The sequence below is a fragment of the Cibotium barometz genome, chromosome 26, assembly GCF_041138505.1.
Source record: "Cibotium barometz isolate CiBa-2024 chromosome 26, ASM4113850v1, whole genome shotgun sequence".
Lineage (NCBI taxonomy): Eukaryota > Viridiplantae > Streptophyta > Polypodiopsida > Cyatheales > Cibotiaceae > Cibotium > Cibotium barometz.
The window spans coordinates 13356107-13383195 of NC_141071.1; the positions used below are offsets into that span (position 1 = coordinate 13356107).

General features: G+C 47.6%; 1 protein-coding gene across 11 annotated transcripts in view; it reads left to right on the forward strand.

Moving 5' to 3' along the window:
* Positions 1–565: 565 nt before the first annotated feature.
* The window catches only part of LOC147623684 (uncharacterized), an 86310-nt gene continuing 59786 nt past the window's right edge, over positions 566–27089 (forward strand). For 9 of the 11 annotated variants that reach the window (XR_015269187.1, XR_015269189.1, XR_015269188.1 and 6 more), the window contains exons 1-7: positions 566–825; positions 1140–1420; positions 1648–1732; positions 2042–2257; positions 3645–3698; positions 3830–3937; positions 4109–4291. Coding sequence is in view for 5 of the 11 variants with exons in the window: in XM_086820275.1 (XP_086676401.1) it covers positions 766–825; positions 1140–1420; positions 1648–1732; positions 2042–2257; positions 3645–3698; positions 3830–3937; positions 4109–4291 (987 nt within the window). In the remaining 6 variants the exon portion in view is untranslated. Of the gene's footprint in view, positions 826–939; positions 1008–1139; positions 1421–1647; positions 1733–2041; positions 2258–3644; positions 3699–3829; positions 3938–4108; positions 4292–27089 lie in introns of all 11 variants that reach the window. The other 2 variants (XR_015269192.1, XR_015269191.1) reach the window with 2 other exon arrangements.

The following is a 27089-nucleotide window of genomic DNA, read 5'->3' on the forward strand; positions in this document are numbered from 1 at the left end:
CATTGACTGTCTTTGTAAGCACAGTGTGCATAGGGACCTTGTTTGTGGATAGTGACTTGTGGTGCACTACCATTAGTTCTTCTAAGAGAAACTCTACCATGCCACTTAAGAAATTGGTCCCTTGGTCGTTAATTAGCTCCAGAGGACATCCGAATCTAGTGATGATGTGCTCATAAATGAACTTCGCGGTCGTTCTGCATTAGTTATTACTGTGGCTTAGCCACACCCCACTTGGTCACATAATAAGTTGGGATGATGATGTATCACACTTGTGGTTCTTGTGGCAGGGCTAATGGGTCCCACAAAGTCAATGCGCCATTTAGCAAAAGGTCTTATGGACATGATTGGATGTAATTGCATTCTATCCTTTTGTTGGGGAATGGTGAAGTCATCGTAATGTCTGGCATATTCCATTGCATTATCAAAGCGCTAGCACTCATCGCAAAACGGGACATATTCAATTGCATAATCGAAGAGTGGCGACCACCATAGGCATGCGCACAAGACTTTTCTAGCAGTGATGTGTGCTCCGGAGTTGGGACATCAACGAAACATATGAAGAGAGAATGGGGTTTGAGAGAGAGAGAGAGAGAGATCTCCATGGCAGGAAGATATGTTAAAACAAAAACCTTTGGGAATACACTGGCTGCGGGGATGTTTTTAACGTTGTCCGGACAAGTACGACGAGCGGCCTTATGTCTTCCAACTGTAATTTCTTCCCATGGTTAAGAACGCTCACACGAGCAGTGGCGCTCTCACTTCACCATGGTTCGTATTTCAGAACAAAGCAAGCCTCAGCAAGCCCGCGACCACTCCAAGATCACCGTAAGTCCATCTCTCTCTCTCTCTCTCTCTCTCTCTCTCTCACACACACACACACACGAAGGTTGTTTTGTGATCTTGTTGTCTTATGGGTTTACGATGATTTTTCTATGGTAGGTCTTAATCATTTCTTGAGGGTTCCGTTCCCTCCCTCCTCCTCATGGGTCTTTCCTGTTTTATGACGAGTTTGTCTTCCTCTCTCATGGTCTTTGCTTGTTTTGTGATGGTCTTTCCGTTTTTTTTATGACGGGTCTTGCTTGTTTTGTTATGGGCTGTTATATGATGGGTCTTCCTTGGCCTGTGATGGGTTCTTTCAGCTCACAACAGAGAGATACAGAGCGACTTTGCACAAGGGAAGAATTGAATTGAAAAGCTTGCCTGAAGGCAAGGGCAAGATCTCCAACAATGGAGGGCAATCATCAATCACACACATATTTCCTGAGAAGAGCTACTCAGTGGCAGATGTAACCTGCATTGGCTTGACACCTCATTTTCTGGTTTATGGTAACAAAACCGGAAGCATTTTCTACTTCTCTCTTCAGGAGCAAGGTCCCCTCCCAGTCACAGAGTATTGCCATGTTCACTGTGGGATTTTAAGGTACATGCTGCACCGTTTGCCTTCACATCTCTTTCTTTTTGTGTTTGTGTATTATATATTTAGGTGTTGAGGATCAAAATCATGGCCCCTTGTGGGCAGCATGGCCCGATAGCTTATTGGGCAGTTGGTTGGGTATTGGCCCGCTGCATTTGTATTTCTATGAGAGTATATGTGAAGATGGACTGTAATTTTTTCAATCTGATGGTTCTCTTCAATTATCTTGACAGACTCTGGCTCAATTCATTTGGTTCCCGGTTGATTTTTGAAGATGATCGTCATTCTGTCTTTATTTACAACCCTTTGGATGATCAGGTGTGGCTATCTTGACATCATTGGTAATGATTCATGTTGTATACTACTTTTCACCAGCTCCATTGGTCTTTTCATGGCTGTCAACCTTAGTCTGACTCCTACACACTAGGCTGGTCACAAACCCTGGGTGGAGAAACACTTGGATTCATAGCCATGGGTGGGTTTAAGATGCTTTTTAGAGCGAGATTTGTGAGCATGAACGAGTATCGTACTCTTAGCCTGATTGTCTGTTTTCATTCATACTCAATAAAGATATCTTTGTTTTGGATAAAGTTATGAAGGTCATAGTAAGGAGCTTAGTATATGCAGGTACTGCTCATACCAGGGTTTACTGGAGCCTTGGAGGCGGCCCTTTGGGATGTAAATGACAACCAAATCTTCATTCTTGCAGAAAGCAGCCAAAACTTTGTGTATCTTTATTCTCACACAAACATATGGTGTCCAAGTGTGACTTTCTTGGGAGCATCTGCAAGACCCTTGGGCTTTCAAGCAATAGCTCTACACAATGGGGTACTCCACTGTAAGGCAGGCAATCTTGCTTTCAACATTAACTATGTATTTAGATGTGCTAACTCAAATCAACCCATAAAGATTGCTATTGTTTTAAATACCTTAAAAAAAAAGTAATGCTGGTATCATCTTAGTCTGTATCTGCATCCACAGCACCGAACACATGCATGCATGCACATAGAGAACATATGGAAAAAGCGGTTGATGGACTCACCAACCCAACCATAAGCGCAACAGCTTTGGACCACCCTCAAGCATTGGAAATTTAGATTAGCTGAATTGAGACTTGGGGTGTGAAATAAGACCAGACCATAAACCACCTTGTCACTGGATGCGTCCCATATCATACCCAACAACCACTTTAGAGTTTGACAGTCTACTATTAACCGCTAGGGCTAGACTGGATCTAGATCCAAACCCAATTGTCTCAACACTCAGTTATGAGCACGTCACTCATAGGTAGAGGCCCCAGGCACTATTAATAATCTTGCTCTTATGGGACTATTTGTTATGTCCCCGACCACCCTAGGGCTAGGGTAACCTGAGGTTAGGGGCATGTACTAACCTAGGATTAGGGTTAAGATTAATCCAGGATCAGGGTTAAGGATTTGCAGGGTGTGGGGTCCTAGAGGGTTCAAGCATAGGCTAAGGGCGCTAGCTGGATGAGGTTTGGATTGGCCGTGGGTCCTAGAGGGTTCACGCATAGGCTAAGGGCGCTAGCTGGATGAGGTTTGGATTGGCCGCGGGTCAATAAGTAATAACAAGGGGCTAGTTATAGCTAAAGGCTATAAATAAAGCAGGAAAGCTTATAAATAAAGCAAGGGCCAGTTATTGCTATATAAGTGACCTTGGGGACACTTGAGTTATTAAAGGTGTCCACAGGGTAGGTAGGAGAGCTGTGCGTGCAGGACTTAAGGCCATGGAGGTGCGAGGCTAAGCTTGGTGGTATGGGATGCTAGGTTGAGGTCATCTAGGCTTGGCAGGCTTGAGGCAATTAGACATTGGGCTTGGGGTTGCTTGAGGTACTGAACCAATAGTTGGGTGGTGTGTTGCTAGTAACAATCCATCACGGTCAGATGTGTACACGACGTCGGGTCTATGAAACCCCTGATAGGGTTTCTCAGGTATGTGGGTCTAAGCCTAATCCTCTGTGGTTCTATGTCAGATAATCCTTGGTTAGGTTTGTGTAGACCTTATATTTTTAACGAACTTTCCAATAGCCAATTGCTAACCCATGCTACACCTGGCATGACCCATAGGGTATTACCATATTCCATAGCCAATGCATGCCAAAGATGTAATACATACCAACTTGCCTTTTTTTTTCCACATGTAAGTTTCTCTATATACTTAGCTTTCTGGTTTCATTTTTGAGATCACCTTGTTGCCTCATACACAACAGGTGGAGACTAGCGAAACAAAGAACTTGATTCTTCCAACACATCAATGGAAACATGTAAGATCTATTGCAATGTTGTTCATGCGATCATGGTTCCTAATTTCCTTTGCATAGTAATGGACAGAGATGTTGCTTTTAGTTATTGCCTTGTTCAGGCAAGTACTAATAAGTTTATCCGTGAGTTTCAGAAAGGTGCTCAAGGTATAGAACAACTTATAGAAAGATTTAAAGAAAGTCTCACCCTACTCCATTTTAAAGAAGCTTGGAATGATGCCATTGTCTTGAAATCTACAGAGGTAATGGCAAACAAGTAGACAACAACCCTTTTGTTTTGTAAGAGAGTAACTTAGAAGTAGGTTTTAATGTACGCAAAGGTAGAAATACATGCACATTTAGGTGTATCATAAATAATGCCATAGACTTTTATTGAATGCACGTGATAATACCCGCTCTCATATATGAATTAGATTTGGGATAAGTTCACGCAAAAGGCTCTTGAGCACTTAGAAGTGGAAATAGCAATAAAGTCATGCCAGCAATCAAAGAACATCAAAATACTGCCATACCTTCATCACATAGAGCAAGTGGAGGACCGTGCTCTCCTCGCTGGACATATATTTATCCTTTTCGGTGATCATGATGTTGCTCAGGTTCTTTTCCTTCCTTTCTATTGAATTTTGACATTGTTTGAAATTCTTCTCTTGTCAGATACTTTAATGGTACACAATTGATTGCAATGCGCAAAGCACATTTAGAGTGATGATCGTAGTCACAAGAAACATTTCGTTCGTTTCGCCGTTTTGTCGTTTCTAAAGGTTTTTGTTTCATTTCGTTTTGTCTCTTTCTAAGAAACCGACAGGTTTCGAAGTGACACTTGTTATATAAGCATGCTTGTAACTGATACAAGTCACATTCAAGTCTATAACATAGAAAGAGAAACATTCAAGAAGACACATTCTCCACAAAATTTGCAAACGATACATTTTATGCTGAAAGTCCCATACTTGCTAATCCTCGCATATGTCATATTGATTAGGGGATTTGTGGAAAAGCATGATGAAAGAGAGGTTGGGATTTACAATGTGAGGTGAAAATTTGGGAAAGTAAGAAATTGGGCTCCTAGTGCAGAATTTCAATAGTTGGGTGTGCAATTGCTTGAAATTGAAAGCTAAATAAATAATATCAAGTGAAATCAGTTATTATTTGATTACAATTTTAAACATTTATATGTATCCATGTGTATGCAAGGTTCAAACCTAAGGTTTGGGGGAAAAAACCTTCAAAAAAAATTCTATATATGTATCTATGTGTATGCAAAGTTCAAACCTAAGGTTTGGGGGAAAAAACCTTTAACAAAAATGTAACCTAAAAAACGTTTTTTGGGCGAAACATCATTTTGGCCAAGAGGTTTTGTTCTATTTCGAGATGTTCCGTCATAAAAACATTTCGTCCCGAAGGAATGAAACATGTTTTCATGTGACTATGATTATGATTATTTCTGAGTTTGTCGAGGCATAAGTTGCCAGTGGACCGTTTATCAATCCTTAAATGACCGCCACCAAATTTGGAAGTCCTTAACTAATAGTGATGGTGTGATGATGATGGGGCCATCCTTACACACGATTCGGTGCTTAAAATTAAGTTTGGTGCATGTAACGGTGTCACTATAAATGCATGTTTATTTGTCTAGTGCATCTTGAGTTTAATACTATGTTCTTTTGAGTTTCTGTAACCACCTCTTAGAAAAGCATTTTCTAGATTGTGTACTTATTCTGGTAGTTAACTTGCCAGTCGTGAAACTGTGTTTGGGAACCACATAAATCTCCAAGTTACCTGAACGTTGTCACTAGCCATTAAAAATGAGTAAGCTTATATCTAGTTGTTGGAAATTAAATTGATGGATACATACCATGAAGGTCCACTGTATCTGGAAGTCCTTGACAAATAATGATGGGGTCGTACTCATGCACAAATTTCTTTTTATCCTTTTAGTTAAAAAGAAACATCTCCATAATGTAGATTAAAACCATCAATTAGAGGCAATAAGATACGAATGGTCCCTCATTGGAGGTGTTGAGAAACCCTAAGAGCATAGGAGGGAGGGGCTCTTTGTTGCATGCATGGAAGCCTTTGCTGTATTGATCCAAAGCCCTAAGCTTGATTAAGAACAAGGTGTTGATTTAAATTTTATACATGATTAAGACAGAGGAGAGAGGAGAAGAGAGAAATGAAATGAAACGTCTTCAAAAGGCCAAAGTGACCTATGAGACCAAAGTTACAACCATGTGACATCTGATACATTGTCTGGAAAAGAAAAGAAAGAATTGAAGGTAAGTATCTAGCCCTACAATACATCAGTAGGGAGCATCCGGAAGCAGCAACTAGGGAGAGTGGGAAGCTAATGTTACTAGTCAAAATGGGGTACATGAGTACATGGATACATGAAGACATGAATATGGGGGAGTATAAAAGTGACAGTGAGTACAACAGTATATGGCTGGAGTGGTAATCACCTCTAGCATGGGTCTCTGCCGGATGGCGTGGATATCTGCCATAGTGAGATGCTTGGTCGGACGAGGTCGATGCCTCGCAATGATGCTCTGAATCCTCCGGTGGAGGCTCCGTCTCCGATGTGAGGATCCGCGAGCCCTCGGGCGTCTGGATCTGCCCAACTGGATAGCTCTCTCAACTAGAGTCCCACAGGGTGCCCACTGTTGGGCTGTTGGCTGTGTCCCCTCCCGGGTAGTCCCTCTAAAGAAGTCAGTAATCTGTCTCTATGTGGACTCCCTGCCAGTCGGGCGTCCGCTCCTGATAATGGACTCTCTGGGCCTGCGGATCTCCAGGAGATAAAAACCCAAGCATCGTTGATCACAATAGTCCATGACTCTAGCCAGTGGTCCAAATCCCTCTCTGAAAAGGCAATGGTGTCAGGGTTTTTCTTTGTATTATATGGTACAAAAAGGTTGCATAAATGCTGTTGGCATGTTGTGTGGACAATAATTCACATAAAATGCTGAAATGCTGCGCTTTTGCCTTGTTGCTCTTGCCACACCTACTGCCCATTGTATGAGCACCTAGCCGCCTGCTGTAGAAGGTCCTGTTGCCAACCAACAGGCCCTGTGCTTTCCCATGATGTTGCTAATGATGCTGATGTTGATTTTGATGATGATGATGACACCTATATGCTTTCCTAAACTGTTGGATTAGTGAGGGATTAAGACTGTTCATGTAGATGATTAGCCATGGCACAAGCGTGCGCGTCACATCCGCTAAACTTGATGACAGGGTGGACACTCTGTCATCCTTCCTCCCTGGAGTGCTATTGACTTTGAATTGCTACTGACTTTGACCTTCTACTTTAACTGACTGATATTTTTGTCTGGACACCTTCACTCCTCATATCCACTTCCAAGTCTTGCTGAAGAACTGAGCATCTGTTCCACTGCTGTCCCCATGCTTGCTTTCCCTTACTCTTAACATAGAGGTGCTAGGCCTTTGGATTTGATCTGAGAGCTTAATGATGTACTAGCTCTACGTACATACCCTTAGGCAATACTTCCTTCGGCTTTGCCTGTTGTTGGCAGACCACTCCATCTACTATCCTGCTGCATCATTTTTGCTAGAATTGTGCACCTTCCTTGGGACTTTGCTTAGTTGGCTAAGCCTGAATGCTCTAATACCAATGTTGCATGCGCGGAAGCCTTTGCTGTACTGTATTGATCGACAGTCATCAGCCTGATTAAGAACAAGATGTTGATTTATACATGATTAAGACAGAGGAGAGAGGAGAAGAGAGAGATAGGTGTCAGGGTTCTTCTTTGTATTATATGGTACAAAAAGGTTGCATAAATGCTTGTACATGATGCAAGCCCTTGGTCACCCTGGAGGTATACATAACTTCTGCTAACGGATGAATGATGAGAATGACTTGATGGACTTGATGATTGCTAAATTATGGATTGGATACTTATATATATGCTTGGGATGTAGATAAGCCAATTGCTAATGCTGTCGGCTTGTTGTGTGGACAATAATTGACATAAAATACTGAAATGTTGCACTTTTTCCTTGTTCCTCTTGCCACACATGCTGCCCATTGTATGAGCACGTAGCCGCGCGTTGTAGAAGGTCTTGCTGCCAGCCGGCAGCAGGATCTGCCAGCCGGCAGGCGCCTGTGCTTTCCCATGATGTTGCTAATGATGATGTTGATTTTGATGTTAGTATACACTCAATGCCCGCCTCTTAGCATGTATCTCACTTTGATGTATAATGCACATTTGTTAGGCCCCCATTATGAGGAGTACCCATGGTGCATATATCTTTAGTGGGAACCCCGGCTTAGACACCGATGGGGTCATTATTGTAACCATTGACGGTGGTTAGGAGATGATCAGGGCACGAGCGTTAGCTGGGGTCTGGGAGGTCCCAGAGGGGCTAGCAGCCCCCCTAGCGGGGGTTCGGGGGCAGGAGTCTCCGAGGCGACGGTATGAGGAATATTTCCTCGGATACCAGGTCCATCATTAGTGGTCGGTGGTCGGTGGGCCGCGTTCTTGATATGCGGGCGGTGACCGTGTCTATGCAGTGTAATCGCCCTCGTTGTATACGCGTCTACCACACCATCTATAGTACTATATATGGACATGGTTGCCACGAGCTAAGGTATCCAATGCTTGTGAGTATCCTGTTAGAAGTTATCTCCTGTCTATACCTATACACCAGGGCCTCTGTTGTGGGTGTGCCCGCCCTTATTAGGTGTTTTCTCATTTTTCCCCACTCTTTGTATTTTTTTTCATTTTTTTCCTATTTTTCTATGGCTTGGGTGGTTGCCCTGTGGTGGCTAGAGTACACAGATGCTAGCCAACTGATGCTTCAGGTCGACGACTACACCTATGAGCTGGCCGACTGGGTGCTTTCAGCAAGTCGTGGAGATACAGGCCTTGTCGGCTGTCCTTGAAGCAGGCTGACTGCTTCTTTGGGGCTGCGTTCTTGATACGCGGGCGGTGACCATGTCTATGCAGAGTAATCGCCCTCGTTGTATACGCGTCTACCACATCGTCTATAGTACTATATATGGACATGGTTGCCACGAGCTAAGGTATCCAATGCTTGTGAGTATCCTGTTAGAAGTTATCTCCTGTCTATACCTATACACCAGGGCCTCTGTTGTGGGTGTGCCCGCCCTTATTAGATGTTTTCTCATTTTTCCCCACTCTCCGTATTTTTCCCCATTTTTTTCCTATTTTTCTATGGCTTGGGTGGTTGCCCTGTGGTGGCTAGAGTACACAGATGCTAGCCAACTGATGCTTCAGGTCGACGACTACACCTGTGAGCTGGCCGACTGGGTGCTTTCAGCAAGTCGTGGAGATACAGGCCTTGTCGGCTGTCCTTGAAGTAGGCTGACTGCTTCTTTGGGGCCATATAAAATGGCCCCATAGCCCCTTGTCATGTTCATCTCGTATTTTCCGGGATCTTGTGTATATAGAGCAGAGTTACACGCCTCTCTCTCTCCTTCTCTTGTGTTGTTTATTTTCTGCACTATTCTTGCTCTAGTGTTCTCAGATTTGGTTATCATCTCTGTTGCATATTTTGACATGGTATCAGAGCCCTAGACTCTTGATAGATCTTGGGAGTTGTGTGAGCAAGAGGGGGACTGTTGCGTTGCTGATTGGTGGACTGTTTGGGAAGAGGAGAAGCAAGAGGACGGTGGGCTGATTTGCTGGACAGCCACTTGCAGGTGTAAGTTTTTTTTCCCACCTAGCCACCCTTTTCAGTTACATCCCCGCAGTGGCAGATTTATTAGAGATGGCTGAGAAGCATGTGAAGATCCCAACACTCCCCACGTTCCCGGTGGACCGTCAGGTGGACGGAAACAACTATGGCATATGGAAAGTTATGATGGAATCTGTTCTGGAGTCATATGACCTTGTTGATTTCATCGTTGTTGGGGTTCCACGGCCGGAGGTAGAGGAAGGGGAGTTATTGTCGATTCGTAAAGGACTGGGAGGCACAGGCACAGTTGTGGGATCGTGTCAATGCCAGGGTCTGCTCGTTTATCTTCCTCAACTGCACACCGCAGGTAATCAATCATGTAAAGCATATGACGCTGGCCAGAGGTATATGGCAGCATTTGGCTTCTCTTTATAACAGGGTATCGCCCATGAAGAGGATTTCCTCGGAAGTATAGATGCGGGTTATGAGTCCTGCAAAGTCGTCGATGATGCAGGAGCACATTAATAAGCTGTAGGCTCTTCAGCAGGAAATTCTTCAGGCCGGGAAGGAGATATCATCAGAGGATATGGCCATAACATTGCTGTCGCATTTGCCCTCTCAGTACTCAGCATTTTACTCGTCTTTGATTACCAGTGGCAGGCTCAGCACCATCACGTGGGAGGAGCTTGTGCCCATGGTCTTGCACCAGGCGGAGGTTCAGAGGCCTTAACTGGCCAATGGTCGAAAGGCCTTAACAAGGGCAAAGGGAAGGCTTCACCGGAGAAGTCTTCTGAGAAGAAGTCTGACGTTGACCTCAAGAAACTAAAGGTAGAGAGGACCTGTAATGATTGTGGTGAGAAAGGCCACTATTGGAGGCAGTGTCCCAAGTGGAACACCGAGAAGGGTGAAGACTCCTCAACAGCAATCATGAAGACTAGCTTTTGTGCACCTGGAGGTGATGGACATAGATGTTTCGTTTTCTTCAAGCAGGGAGGAGGTTGGAGGACTCGCCGCTACGGATACTCGGGAGTGGATTCTAGACAGTGGTGCTTCCAGGCACATGACTCCTTCCCATTCAGATTTACAGGATCTCTATAGGTATTCTGGTCACATTCTTACTGGGGATATATCCACTATCCGAGTTTACAGTGAGGGCAGGTTGGAGATAGTTCCCGATGGCAGGGGGGGGAAGCATTCCTCCCAGGTGTTGTATATTCCCACACTTGGTTTTCAAGTGTTGCTAGTGCAAGACTGGCGTACGCGTGGAGTTTGATGAGCATTTTGTTGCTCTTTGGGACAAGGCAATAGGCCAGGTAGTTTGGGAAGGCGGAGTGGAGAATGGAGTTTACAAACTTTAAGCACTCTCTCTCCCAGGTCCTCAGTTTTGTGATGAGTGGCAGTCTGGTAATGACCGCTTAAGTGTGGATACGCTATAGATGCAGGTTTTCTGGGACCAGATGGTGGATAGCTTGCCAGTTGATGGCAGCAGTTGGCAGGAACTTTCCAGTACAGATGTTGGTAGTTCTGGTGATCGTCAGTCAGAGGAAACTTTACAGGTAACTTATGCTCTGATGTCTTGTAGTATTCGGGACAAAGAAACTCCTGTAGATGAGGAAGTTCTTTCCACGGGGACCTATTGGAAAGCCAGGCAAGTGGCAGTTGATTACTTGTAGAAGGAGGTGGATGTTGCACATTCTCCAGGCTTTGTGGCCTTGCCTGGTCTTCAGCAGGTTTCCAGGACTTGGTTTCCCACCGTAACAGGTATTGATCCTTGTGAGCAGTATGATGCCTCTTTGACTCGGAAGCAGAATGGTTCATTGATTTGGTTGATGGATACCAGATTGGACGGGAGCTTCCTGATGAGGCTGTTGAGCTCGTGTTTGCAGATGACTCTTTGGGAGGCAGGATTGCATATCTTGTGGTTTTTGCAGCATGCGAAGGATCATGGACTCTTTTACACAGGAGGGGGATTGATGGATGGAGTCCGACTCCAAGGTTGGAGTGACTCAGATTGAGGAGGAGATCCAGACACAAGGAGATCTACTTCACGTTACAGTTTTAACCTCGGCTCAAGAGCTGTTTCTTGGAGCAGTAAAAGGCAACCAACTATTGCCTTATCTTCGACAGAGGCAGAGTACCGGGCTGCTTGTGGTGCTGCTTGCGAGGTGGTGTGGCTACGGAGGTTGCTTGGCGAGATTGGGTTTCCATAGAAGGAGCCCACAGTCATCCAGTGCGATAACCAGAGTTGTATAGCTATTGCTTGGAACCCGGTCTTCCATGCCCGGACCAAGCACATAGAGATACAGTATCACTTTGTACGTGAGAAGATCTTGGCTGGTGACATCTTGCTACTTTGTTATTCGAAGGAGGACAATGCGGCGGACCTCTTCACGAAGTCTCTACCTCAGGCTATGCTCAGGCAGCACTCCAGCTCCCTGGGATTGGTTTCACAGCCAAGAGCTGAGAGGGGGTGTTAGAAGTCATCTCCTGTCTATACCTATACACCAGGGCCTCTGTTGTGGGTGTGCCCGCCCCTATTAGGTGTTTTCTCATTTTTCCCCACTCTCCGTATTCTTCCCCATTTTTTTCCTATTTTTCTATGGCTTGGGTGGCTGCCTTGTGGTGGCTGGAGTACACAGATGCTGGCCAACTGATGCTTCAGGTCCACGACTACACCTATGAGCTGGCTGACTGGGTGCTTTCAGCAAGTCGTGGAGATACAGGCCCTGTTGGCTGTCCCTGAAGCAGGCCGACTGCTTCTTTGGGGCCATATAAAATGGCCCCATAGCCCCTTGCCATATTCATCTTGTATTTTCTTGGATCTTGTGTATATAGAGCAGATTTACACGCCTCTCTCTCTCTCCTTCTCTTGTGATGTTTATTTTCTGCACTGTTCTTGCTCTAGTGCTCTCAGATTTGGTTATCATCTCCGCTGCATATTCTGACAAATTTATCCCCTTCTACACTTCGTACATACTCCATCCAGAGTCTCTCTAGATCGCCATCTAAGCTCTACTTGAGAGCGCACGGGTGGTGAGCACCATCACTTGTACCTCTTTGGTATAATCAGAATTTTAAATTCTCTCCATTGTGTATCTATTGTATTGTGTATTGTGCTTTGTCTTGCTCTCTCTTTTTGCTGTGCCATATTCTTATAGATGACACCTATATGTTGTCCTAAACTCTTGGATTAGTTAGGGATTAAGACTGTTCATGGAGATGATTAGCCATGGCACAGGTTTATATTGCGATCACACCATGCCTTTCTTTGTTTTTGCATAGCTGCTAAACTTTGAAGAGCTATCAACATGTCCTCATCTAATTTTACTAACTCCATTAGGCGGTCATTTAGTGAAGCATGGTCACCTAACTGCATTGCTAGAGCAACTCTTAAAGTTGGAATTTCTTGGTTAATAGGGAATATTGCATCTGTCCCATATACCAAATTAAATGGCATATTTTGTGTTGTAACTCTATAGGTTGTTCGATAAGCCCATAACACTTCATATAATCGGTCATCCCAATCTCGTCTGTTTTTTTTTTCCGGGAAAATGATCCTTCTATTAGTTAACAAGAAACCAGCCTCGAAGGGCTAAATACAACCACGAAGGGCTAGATACAAACTCGCCTCCATGTATGGGGCGGGGATCAAAGAATCAAAAGGTGGAGAAAGGTGGACTTCTCCTCTGGCTAGCTGCTCCATGAGGAGAAGGCTATCTCATGCAGGGGGAGGGGGAGGGGGAAGGAATAACCACACAAGTGGTCTGTATTGCTAAGTGGGATCACCACCTCTATCTGTGAGAAAAGGGCCAATGCCATGTGCAAGGCATGTGTAGGGCTGATTGCAAGGCTAATCCTGAAGGGAAACAAGTTAAAGATCTAGATTAGAATCAGATTCTGGAGCATATGTTGCTGATATTCGCAGGAAAGGATTGGTGGTGTACAAGAGAGGCTGTCGACCAGTGCATGTATGAGAAGACACCTGTTGGCTGCAGCAAATTCATTGGAATTTTTCCACGACCTGGCCGACCAGCAGTCGGCCAGTCCACTAGGATATTCCCAAGGCCTAAATAAGGCAAAGTTGCTCATTGTTTTTGGTATTCAGCCTCTCATAGGCTGGGTCATAGACTAGGGGTAGTTAGGTGATTTCTACCTTTTCCAAGACAACCTATGGCTTTAGGACTTGTACTTCCTTTTTGTACATTATAATATACTGAATACTGAGCTATCTCTTCTCTCTCTTCTTTCTCTTCTGTATGCGTTTTGCATCAAGGATGTACCATGATGGTGTTTAGGGCTGAAAGAAGACTCCTAGAGCTTCCGCATGTGATATTCATAGGGATGTCATGTGCAAGACATGTAGAGGGCTGATCCCAGGGCTAATCCTGAAGGGCAACAAGTTAAAAAACTAGATTAGAATCAGATTGTGGAGCATATGCTGCTGATATTGCCAGGGAAGGACTGGTGGTGGACAAGGGAGGCTGTCGGCCAGCGCATGCATGAGAAGACACATGTCGGCTACAGCAAATTCATTGGAATTTTGTCCAGGACCTGGCCGACCAGCAGTCGGCCAGTCCACTGGGATATTCCCAAAGCTTACATGATGCAAAGTTGCTCATCGTTTTTGGTATTCAGCCTCTCATAGGCTGGGTCATAGACTAGGGGTAGTTAGGTGATTTCTACCTTTTCCAAGATTGCCTATGGCTGTGGCACTTGTACTTCCTTTTTGTACATTATAATATACTGAATACTCAGCTCTCTCTCTCTCTCTCTTCTCTCTCTTCCGTATGCGTTTTGCATCAGGCATGTTCCACGATGGTGTTTAGGGTTGAAAGAAGGCTCCGAGAGCTTCCACATGTGACATTGGTATTAGAGCATCAGGTTTTCAGTGAAAAGGTTGCCAAGAAGGGAAGGATGACAGGTTGGGACTCCGTGAATAGACAATGAAATGATGACAGTCATCCAAGAACAGAGATTGGAATCCCGTCATCAAGTTTAGCAGAGGGGGATGTCATGTGCATGGCTTATCCTAGGGCTAATCCTGAAGGGCAACAAGTTAAAGAACTAGATTAGAATCAGATTCTAGAGCATATGTTGCTGATATTGGTAGGGAAGAACTGGTGGTGCACAAGAGAGGCTGTTGGCCAGCGCATGTATGAGAAGACACCTATCGTCTGCAGCAAATTCATTGGAATTTGTTGAGGACTTGGCTGACCAGCAGTTGGCCAGTCCACTAGGATATTCCCAAGGCCTATATAAGGCAAAGTTGCTCATCATTTTTGGTCTCTTCTCTCTCTTCTGTATGCATTTTGCATTAGGCATGTTCCACGATGGTGTTTAGGGCTGAAAGAAGACTCCTAGAGCTTCCGCATGTGACATTGGTATCAGAGAAGAGGGGGATGTCATGTGCAAGATATGTGCAGGGCTGATCCCAGGGCTAATCCTGAAGGGCATCAAATTAAAGAACTAGATTAGAATCAGATTTTGGAGTATATGTTGCTGATATTGGCAAGGAAGGGCTGGTGGTGGACAAGAGAGGCTGTCGGCCAGCGCATGTATGAGAAGACACCTTTCCGCTGCAGCAAGTTCATTGGATTTTGTCCAGGACCTCACCGACTAGCAGTCAGCCAATCCACTAGGATATTCCCAAGGCCTATATAAGGCAAAGTTGCTCATCGTTTTTGGTCTGCCTCATAGGCTGATTCATAGATTAGGGGTAGTTAGGTGATTTCTACCTTTTCCAAGACAGCCTATGGCTGTAGGACTTGTACTTCCTTTTTGTACATTATAGTAGGGTTTTTATCTCCTGGAGATCCGCAGACTCAGAGAGTCCATCATTAGGAGTAGACGCTCGACTGGCAGGGAGTCCACACAGAGACAGATTACTGACTTCTTTAGAGGGACTACCGGGAGGACAAACAGCCGACAGCCCATCAGCGAGCACCCCGTGGGACTCTAGTTGAGAGAGCTATCCAGTTGGGCAGATCTAGACGCCCGAGGGTTTGCGGATCCTCATATCGGAGACGGTGCCTACACCGGAGGATTCAGAGCATCATTGCGAGGCATCGGGCTCGCCCGACCAGGCATCTCACTATGGCAGATATCCAGGCCATCCGACAGAGACCCATGCTAGAGCTCCTAGGATGATTACGACTCCAGCCACATACTGTTGTACTCACTGTCACTTTTGTACTCCCCCATATTCATGTATTCATGTATCCATGTACTCATGTACCCCATTTTGACTAGTAGCATTAGCTTCCCACTCTCCCTAGTTGCTGCTTCCGAATGCCCCCCCTACTGATGTATTGTGGGGCTAGATACTTAGTTCTTTCTTTTCTTTTCCAGACAGTGTATCAGATGTCACATGGTTGTAACTTTGGTCTCATAGGTCACTTTGGCCTTTTGAAGACGTTAATATAACATTTCATTTCATTTCATTTCTCTCTTCTCTTTCTTCTATATGTGTTTTGCATCAAGCATGTTTCACGATGGTGTTTAGGGCTGAAAAAAGACTCTTAGAGATTCCACATGTGATAGCTAGGCCATCAGAGCCTCAAGAAGGCTTCCTGCTGCTTTTGCATGAGGTGAGAGCCACATTCCAACTTCCCCCACTGACCGCTGAGGGTGTGAATGATGTCGAGCCAAATGCTCCTGATAGACTCCGAATTGGGAGTGTGGGTGCCTTCGATGGCTTCGTTGCATCGAGCTCTCCAGGTGTGCAGGTTGCAATGCTGCTACGAATCTCCCATCTCTGGCACGAACCCGCAGTCCAACGATCAGTAGAAGGGGTTGGGATTGGTACCGTCGAAATGCGAAGGTGAGAGACCTGAAGGGCTAGTCCCCCCACCTTCCTCCTCATAAGCCATACAACCTCAGCCTCTGCGGCCCAAGCGACAATGCTCCATGAAATGATATGGGTCGAGGTCCTGTCCATCATGAAAATGCGGAGAATCTGTTGCCAAACTTGTTGAGCCTTTGGGCAATCCCAAAGACAATGTCGCTAAGGCTCTTGAGGGTGGCTGCACCTCGGACAAGCTGGTGGTCGACTTGCCAATGGCCAACCATGTGGCAACCGCCAAACTCTTGTGTGCCAGCTCCCAAAGAAAGAGGGTGATCTTTCGAGGCTGAAAATTGTCCCAGAGCCTCTTCCAAAAATCTGAGAGAAACCGTTGTAGAGGCCCTGTGAGACTGCCAGTGTATTGTTGTTGCCAAGGTGCCCTCAACCTCGGGAATTTGGATCTTGTGGCCTAGCTGTGCGGTGTATGCGACGAACGGGGTACCTAGATTCTCCTCCCTATCATTAGGATCACGCCAAGTCCACTCCCCCGGGTCCTACTAGAGGTGCGTGAGGGGACGGCTCTCCCAATACCATAAATGCCAGAGTCTCTCCCTGGCCACCTTGGCCAGTGGGGGGTCAATGTGCCACTCGTGCCTGAAATCCAATCACCCTCACCCTCTGTAAGGTGCATCCATTGAAGTCATCCAAAGGGGGCTCTAATCTCTCTAATTTGTCATGGGATCCAATCGAAAAAGTGAGCAAAGCATAGCTCTCATCCGCGCCATGAACTGCCAAGAGAATATCATGCCTAGTAAAAACGCCCAACCACTGCGGGGGGACCTAGTCTAGGATAGGGGTCAACCACTCCCGAGCTTTCTACCCTTGATCTCAACGAGGCCTCTCTCTTGAGCCTCAGGGGGAAGTTGTTTGAATACAAGCCAATCTCCAAGGGATCTGGCAGGTCCTATGCTCAACGCTCCCTGGGATGGATCACGGGGGTTCCAGATCAGAGGTTGCTTAAGACGCTCCTTCAAGGCTACCGGAACTGACTGTTGGAGGGCCAGCTTGACGTGATCCCAAGCTCAGAGTAGGTTGGTGGCAAATAAATCCTCAAAAGGTGGGCTAAAGCTGTCAGCCCGCATCTCTGTGAAGATCTATTTGGTGCTCTGCAGCCAAGGGCTCCCGAGGCTCAGAGTATGGGCTGAAATCCTGGCCAAGAGGAAGTCCTTCCAAGGCTCACCACCTGGGAGAAGTCCTCTAACAATCAATTTTTCCTCTGAATGGTAGGGGCAATGATGCCTAGGCCCCCTTTGTGTCGTGGCGGAATGATCACTCTCTAGGCCACCTTGGCCCGAGCAAGCCTCCCATCACTGTTGGCCCACAAAAAGTTGCAGATCAACCGCTGTACCTGACCAATGCAAGCTTGGGAGAAGGCCCAACAAGAGGTAATATACCACATGGTGGTCAGAAGGACCTGGTTCGCCACCACCACTTGGCTGGCTAGGGAAAGCCTCATAGAACTCTGATATAAAGCTTCTTGTGAATGCTTAGAAGAAGAGGGGTGAGCTGTTGCTCCAGGGAAATGTCGATGCCCACATGGCATCCAAGATAGCAGACTTGAGTGCCCTTCGGGATCCACTGGAAAGCCTCAACTGGATGCCAAGTTGGGGCAGGTGTAGAGCCTACCCAAAAACCACACGACTTGTGCTAGTTGATTTGTTCTCCTGATGCACGACAAAAGATCTCTATCGCCTCTGTGAATCTCTGGAGATTCCCCACATCTCCGGATAAGTATGCTGTTGTGTCATCTGCAAACTCTATGTCCAATAGCTCCTCGTGAGTACGGATGGGGAGACGCAATCCTTGGAGCCCCTCTCCTGAGTTGAGGGAAAACAGCTCGTGTCCTTAGCAACAAATAGGAAGCCCTACCGGACCAAGCGAGAAAGGGGGCATCTATCACCTCGGGCTCCCTGAATGAGAACCTGAGTAGAGGCTTGAAACACCGCGGATCCACTCCATTGGGAACCCCATCTGGTACATCGTTACCAGCTACCATAAGCTTTCTCAAAATTCAGAAGAGGTCTTGCTGCCACATCCTAGCCGAAGTTGTCACCCCTCAAAATGTGAAGATGTTGTCTAGAATGCTCCGATCTTGAACAAAACTTGTCTGAGTGTCATGGATCAGTAGGGGAGGAAAGTATGAAGTCTCCGGCTGATGGTCTTGGCCAAAATCTTGTAGGCGGTCCCATTGGGAACCCCATTTGGTACATCGTTACCAGCTACCATAAGCTTTCTCAAAATCCAGAAGAGGTCTTGCTGCCACATCCTAGCCGAAGTTGTCACCCCTCAAAATGTGAAGATGTTGTCTAGAATGCTCCGATCTTGAACAAAACTTGTCTGAGTGTCATGGATCAGTAGGGGAGGAAAGTATGAAGTCTCCGGCTGATGGTCTTGGCCAAAATCTTGTAGGCGGTCCCATGGAGGGTGATGGGTCTCCATTGCCGAATCTCCGATCTGTCACCACCCTCCTTAGGAATCAAGTGAATCAGACCCTCTGAGAGCCTCTCTGGCATGGCGCGTGTAGTCATAATCTCATTGAAGGCTGCTCGAAGGCTGCCTTCCATCATGAGATGCCAGTGGTGGTGAAGAAAGAAGGAAACTGGAAGCCCGTCTACCCTCGGGCATTTTCCCCTAGGAAGAGCCATCAAGGCCTACGCTAGGTGCTCTGCTGTGAAGGGAGTCAATAAGAAGGTCCAGAGAGCAAGGGGAACCACCTCTCGTGTGGCACCAGGCCCTCTCTCGTGCATCCACCACGTGTGAGGATAATGGGGCACTCGTGAGGAGGGATCTGAAAAACTCCGTGGCAATGGCTGTTGCATGGGGGGGTCAGAAATGATTGCTCCATTTTGGCCTCGCAATGTGCGAATACCATCTCTCCGTCTGTGAGGGCCTGCAATCTCAAAGAAATTCCTAATGACTCTATCTCTAGCCTGGGTCCAGAAGGAAGCTCTAGCATGGTATCTGTACTCCACCGTCCTCTAATCTATGGATATGATCTCTATACGGGCGGCAGTAAGCTGACTCTCAATCCACGGGCTATCAGGGGAACTCTCCTGGAGACGCTAGAGAGAGGCAAGATCCCTACGAATGCTCCTCTCTTGCTCATGGAATCCTGCCAATCTGCTCTATGCTGCCTCTTGCAAAAACTGCTGATCTCGCTGAGGCCCACATCCAAGGTGCGTGCGGCAGAACATGAGATAAAATCCAGTCCCTCCCATGTTTGCTCTATCCTTCTACTGCAGATCTCAGGGGCCTGTATGAGGTTCTCCAGAATCCTAGTGCTCAAGTGCCTAGGGGTCCTCCAAGGATAGAATAACTGGAGCATGATTAGAGAAGGTAGTGCCCACTAAGGTAACAATCATGCCCTCGCAACCGCAAGCCCACTCATCCACAGAATCTATCAAGTCGAGAGAGATTGGGGCCGGTGCTCCTCCTATCAGACTGTGAGAAGCACAAATTCCCGAGGCTGTACCCAAACTCTAGCAGGTGCCATAGTCCTGTCCCTTGAGTGCCAGGATCAACTCCTCCCAATCTTGTCTGTTTTCTGCCACTGTTTTGGTTAAAATCCCTCATAGAATCCTATTGCTAACTTCCACTTGATGTTAGCGCTTGGATAATATAGTATTGATTTACGATGCTTAATCTTATACAGCTTAGTTAATTCATTGATCGTCTCATTCAAAAAACTAGTGGTTTGACCTGTCCATGACGGGCAAGAGTATTCTTGCATGTATAAAGCGAAGGGCTTGTCCTTGTCGACATTCGAATTTGCTTCGCCACATTAATGAAGGTGGCTCACCCTGCAACCTGCGAGCCCGTGGGCCTGCAAGTGCAAGGGAGGAGAGCCAGCCTTGGCAAGTGTAAGAGCATAGAGGCGGCCCTGCAACGAAAGTGGCGCAGCATGCAATGGTGGTCAGACAAAAAAGGCGCCGCATGGTGAGACCCATCTTCGACAGGTTGAGCTAAGCACACCATTAAAAAAGACAACTTTGTGAAGAAGACAACTCGTCCTCCAGACGTGAGAGGTTTGGATACCATGGAGTAGGCCTGAAATTTGAAGACCATTTTGGCAGTCATGGACACATCTCTCTCTCTCTCTCTCTCTCTCTCTCTCTGAGACCTGTACGCTCGCTGAGAAGTGCACCTGCTGAGATGCTGTGCGCCTCTGCTCTATGCGCACCCACCTGCACGCCTCTGCCCTCCTCCGTGCGCACCTCTGTAGGCCCCGGCTGAGTGGACGATGCACACTATTGTACCGATCCACAAAGCTGGGGACATGTTGGACCCTGGTAATTACAGGACTATCATGATTGGTCATACCTTGGCCAAACTCTATGGGGCTATCCTGGAGGCAGAATTGAGCACACGCGCTGAGAGGGAGGGGCTTCGTGCCCCTCGTCAGGCAGGTTTTCGGGGAGCCTTCTCTACTATTGATCACATTTTCACCTTGAGATACCTGATTGACCAAACTCGGGCACGGAGACAGAGACTCTATTGCTGTTTTGTGGACTTCCGCAAAGCCTTCGACACAGTCCCGAGAGAGCGCCTCTTCCACCGCTTACAGACACTGGGCATACCCCCCGACATGATGTGGGGGGGTTTACAGATTATATGAGCAAGTGTTTGGATGAGTTAGATGCCCAGGGGGACTATCAGATATGATTGCCAGGACCATTGGTGTGAAGCAGGGCTGCCCTCTCTCCCCGACACTCTTTGGCTTATACATCGACGAGGTAGCAGACTACATCATACACGGAGGAGGCTCTGGGATTGACATCTCAGGTACGACTGTACACATTCTATTATATGCTGATGATATCATTCTTGTGTCGGATACTCAGACAGGGCTACAAAGGCATCTACAGGCCTTGGATACTTTCTGTGCGGAGCGAGGACTCACAGTGAACCCTGGGAAAACCAAGGTTATGGTCTTTCATACATCAGCAGCAGTCAGATGCCAGACTATCCTTACACTACCCCGGGGACAGGTAGAGGTGGTGGGCTCATATGTATACCTTGGGGTCACATTTACCAGCTCATCAGGGAGATTCTCTATGGCACAGGCAGCCAGAGACAGAGTGACACGAGGGTACGCAGCACTAGCAATTTTGGAACGCCAGTGTCACCAGGCACACTTCCAGGAGCCCCGTACTAAGGGGTGGCTATTTGATACACTAGTTACTCCAGCATTGATGTATGCAGCAGCAATATGGGCACCAGGTTTGGCTACATCCTCATGGACACAGATAGAGCACCCTCAAATTTTGATGCTCTCACGGATGATCTGCAACAAACCTTCAGTACCACATGATATCCTTCGAGCGGAGTTTGCTGTACCACCTATGTTAGTAGAGGCCATGTTCCAGACTATATCTTTTATACACACGATGTGGGAGCTCCCACTAAATCGGGTATCTCGGGCTGCTTTTGAGGCATCCAGATAGCTTGCTGAGGAGGGACATACCTGGTCATGGTACTCCCAGGTGGTACAGTGGATATCATCACACAGGATTGATATTGACAGATTACCACCCTTACAGTATGACCTAGCTGCACCACACAGACGCCTCTCTCAGACAGAGAGGAACAGAGTCATGAGACATGACATTTGGCAGGGCCACATACAGGAGACTTGGCTATCTCCCAGTCAGCCACTTCCGACGAAGATGCTCTACTACAGAGACCACTTCTTGAGCACCTCCACAGACGGTTTCATCCAGTGACCACGATACTTGGAGGTCCACTTATCACATGGAGCCAGAGTAGCCATTGGGCGACTAAGGGTCTCATCACACCAACCGAGCGGAGGAGATTCGAGCTAGGCGACGACCCAGACTAGCCGGCTACCAGACACCACGGCTACACCACACACAGAGAGATCGCGGCCATCCGGTCTCGACACCAGCAGGAGGTCCAGGAGCAGCTGGCACATTTTCGCTCTGATCCAGGACGCATGTTCCAGACTTTTACGGCATCCTCAGATCGGATGTATGACATATTGTACCCAGACTATGGGACTAGATGGAGTTAGGAGTAGATAACATATCATACTTGTATCACCCCTTCAGCATATAGAGATGCATTAGTAGCCCTAGTACTCCATCCGCACCCTCTCGTTTGTACACCACTATTGAGTCCCCTATGGTCGTGTTGTCATACTTGTACATTTTATTCTTACTCCACATTTTCCTCTTGATGACTGGAGGAACATCATTGTACTAGTTTGTCTCATAGGCCAATTTTGGCCTTTTGCAGACGTTAAGATATCTTTCTTTCTTTCTTTCTTTCTCTCTCTCTCTCTCTCTCTCTCTCTCACACACACACACACACACAATACACACATGTTCTGAGGATTACTCAAAGAGGTTGGTGCACTCAAACTGGTGGTTTTACCCGCATCATTTCTGTTATTGTAACTTTGCAAATGTTGGCATGTATTCTCCAAGCATCCGCGGAGATGCCAAGGAGCCCTTTTTTGCTAAAACCCGCAAAAAACACACCATCTTTGCCTTTCCAACCACCCTTGCAAGCCTTATTCAAGCACTTCGCCTCTACCTGCACTTCGGGCAAGGGGCTGTGGGGCCATTTTATATGGCCCCCATACAGCAGTCGGCCAGCTAAATGACAGCCGACAGGGCTGACCTGCTCGCGCTGTACACAAGTGCACTTCCACTGCGTGTTCCGCCTTCCCTTTTCCCACCTGCCCTTGCTCAGGCCCCCAAGGCAGCAACTAGGGGAAATAACACAATGAACCTACAGGAGCTGGAGGCATACATCAAGACAGTGGAGGACAACACCAAGAAATTACTGGGTGAACAAAAGAAGGTGCTGAACAGGGTCCTGAATCAACATGAAAAACAGTTGGAAGGCCTCCGCAAGGAGGTATAAGGAAAGAACAACAAGATTGAAGAACTGACAGCCCAGGTGAACCACCAGGAAGAGGTGATTCAGATGTTGAAAGAGACCCAGCTGTAACAAACAGGAATGCCAGAAGCTGCCCCAATGATAGGGGAACTCCGGGCAAAAATGGAAGCCCTGAAGGCTACGGTCAAGGACCACACAGTGGAGGAAGGGGAACTGAATATTCAGGAGGGTTTAAGGACTGACTTGGAGCAGTTGAAAGCTGCGAGTGATAAGCTGCGGGAAGAACTGCAGACAATGAAGAAAGATTGGGTGGAGGTGGTGAAGAAGCACAAACCTCCACAGAGCATCATACATGAGACTCTCGAGGAAGAGAAACGCAGGAAGGATAGGGCCCTCCATGTGCGAGTACGGGGGCTACAGGCGGGGGCTCCCCAAAGGAGGATGCCATGACACTTTGCCAGATGCTAGGAGTGGACAAGATCGCCCCCCCCTTTGCAGACACATGGAGGGCAGGAAAGGATATGACACGAGAGCGACCCCTCATCATTAGATTCCCTGATGCCAACGGCAGACAAGCCTTCTTAGACAGGCGGGCTGCCCTCAAGGGCACACAGGTGTACATGGGAGATGATCTCACTCCAGCAGGTGGCACACCAGCGTGAGGCGATGGTGACTGTTCATGAGGCTTGCAGAGCAAGCAAGTGGGCTATCTACAGGGATGGTAGAGTCATTATCATTGAGCGCCATCCCAAATAGGGACGCGGGGTCTATGAGACCAAACACCTGGGGTTGGCAGTATGGAACTGCAATGGCATGCTGTGGTCGAATCCAGGAGGCTTGAGCAAGATTCTCACAGGCCGGGATGTCATTTTTTTTTACAGAGACTCATTAGAACCCTGAGAGGGGCTTACCATACATAGCCGGGTATGAGTGGGAGTCAGCTTTTCGAGGCGAGACCCGCACATTAGGAGGAGTACGTGGCTCTGGGGGGTAGCTGTCCTTTTTAGATCCCATCTTCGACAGATTCTCAGCATCGTCCGAAAGGACGAGGATGCACGATATCTTTGGGTGCAGCTATACAGCTTAGCAGTGACAGAGTCATCCACATTGCTGTGTGTTATTTTGCACCACGCCACTCCCCTTACGCTGCACAGCATGGCCAGTCACCGTACTTACCATTATATGAGGATATCATGGAGTTCTCACAACTGGGGAAGTCGTCCTACTCGGGGATTTCAATGCCAGGACGGGAAGTCAACAGGCCCTACTACTCGATCTAGACGACCCTATCAGACTACAAGAGCTGGACATCACTGACATAGGGTTGCAACGATCATCACAGGACCGTGAGGTCACAGTGTCCGGGAGATATTTCTTAGAGCTGGGAGCTGCACATGGTCTCGTTATCTATAAGGGGATGTCCCGATGGCCCTCCTCCGGTGCCCTCGCCTCCTTCCCTCGCTCAGGAGGTACTAGCACTGTGGACTACCTTATGGGATCTCCGGCTTTGGCACACCTTATACCCAACTTCTCCATTCCGCCACCCCCTTTTGAAGCTGACCATGCCTACCTCTCTTTCACTCTTACCTGCACACCACCCGGCCCTCCACCACCTCCCCCCATCTCACATTACACTGAGGTCCTCTTTGATCACGAGCTTGACCTTGTTTACTCCAACCACATCTACCGCCAACTCCAGGATGTGGAACCTGCTGTCCCCCTATCCACCCTCACAACACAACTCACCACCATACTCCACACATCCACCACAGCTTCTTTCATATGCACACGGCAGTCTACTGCAAAGCCACCTTGCAGTTCCATGCCCCAGAATTGTTGGTATGATGACGAATGTCGGGCCACACGCTCCCGTCTTAAGCATGAGGTACGGATTGGGCAAATCACGAAGCGCCAAGCGCAACGGATTTCTCAACGGCTCACCCGATGCAAGAAACGGGAGTTCTATGCTTGGAAAGAGGATGAGTTATACCAACTTTTCTTAGGGCCGAATTGCAAAGAGGCATGGAGGAAACTCCGAGAACATCGCCCTCTCACACCTATCACCTGCCCAGACACATGGCACTCCAATGCATGCTCCCTCTATCATATCCCCCATCAGCCACCCCTACCCCCACGACCAGACCCCCGCCCCACCACCTCCACCTTCTTCACAAAGGGCATGGTCCTCAAGGCCATTCGTAGAATACGCAATGGACGAGACCAAGATCATGAGGGACTCACTGCCGAGTACATCTCGCATGCCCATGATACCCTAGCGCCCCTACTAGCCTACATGTTCAATAGAGCCCTTTGTGAAGGATTTCCACCCTCTTGGTCCACCAACACCATCACCCCCATCCTCAAAGCCGGAGATCCACTTGATCCTAATAACTATAGGACGATCATGATTGGCCACACATTGACCAAGCTCTATGGATCAGTGCTAGAGGCGGAGCTCAGTTCATTTGCAGAGAGCGAGGGATGCAGAGCCTCAGGGCAGGCTGGCTTTCGGAGGAGCTACTCTACCCTTGACCACATCTTCACCCTCCGTGCCATCATCGAGGAGGGTAGAGCACGACACTAGAGGATTTAGTGCTGCTTTGTGGATTTCCGCAAAGCTTTTGATACTGTACCCCGAGCCCGCCTCTTACACCCTCTATAGGAGATCGGAGTCCCATCTGACATGGTTTGGAGCATCATTGCCCTCTATGAGTCCGTCACTGGACGAGTGAGAGCCCCAGGAGGTACATCTTAGGAGATTTCCAGCACCATTGGGGTGAAACAGGGCTGCCCTCTATCACCCACTCTTTTCGGCCTCTACATTGACGAGATCTCGAGCTTCATTGATGGATTAGGCGGGGCTGGTCCCACACTGGTAGGCATATTGATCCCCATACTACTTTATGCAGATGGCATCGTCCTCCTCTCGAACTCAGCCGAAGGGCTTCAGAGACAGTTGGATGCCTTACATGACTTTTGCACTCAGCGGGACCTCTCTGTTAACCTTGGTAAAACCAAGGTAATGGTCTTCAATACCTCCCGCACCGTCACATCCAAATTGAGCTTCACATATAGAGGGGATCTTGTGGAGATTGTCTCATCCTATGTCTACCTTGGTGTCACTTTCAGTGGCCCACGCTTTACCATGCTTCTCACAGCACATGCCAGAGTGATGCGGGGATATGCAGCCTTGAGCGTACTTGAGCGGCAGTGCTTCCAGGTACATTTCTAGGAGCCCAAGACGAAGGGCTGGCTTTTTGACACCCTTGTCACACCAGCCTTGATGTATGGAGCAGCTTTCTGGGGGCCAGATTTATCCGATGAGGATTGGCAGCGAGTTGAGAGGCCCTAGGTCATGATGTTCTCCCGTATGATCCGCAGCAAACCATCAGCCCCACACCAGATTATCCAGGCAGAGTTTGCTGTAGCCCCGATGGTAGTGGACGCACTCTTCCAGACCTACACATACCTTCATCGCATCAGTCACATGGATCCCCACAGGTACTCGAGGCTTGCCTTGGAGTCCTTCAGATAGCTAGCACTTGAGGGGCACTCTGGAGTATGGTATGCACTGGTTTCCACTTGGTTCTCAGTATACGGGCTCTGCATGGACCGCCTACCCCCCCCTTCAGTACAATTTGGACTCCCCTTTTTTCCGACTGTCTCACGAGGATACCAACTGGGTTATCCGGTCAGATCTTCTTAGCCTCTATACACATTGCACATGGATGACACCCCCCGAGCTCCCCACGAAGATGCACTTTTACAGAGACCACTTCCTCACACTCACTGAGGATGGATTCATCCAGCAGCCGGGCTACTTGAGTGTTCACACGTCCCATGCCATGCGGATTGCGATTGGCCAGATACGGGTTTCTTCCCACTGCCTCAGAGTGGAGACAGGTAGAGTTGAGCGAATCTTCAGAGCCGGGAAGCTCGTATGGACACCCAGAGAGGAGAGGATCTGCTGACCATGCCACACAGAGGTTGAGACGGAGGAGCATTACATATGCCACTGCCCAGTATACTATGAG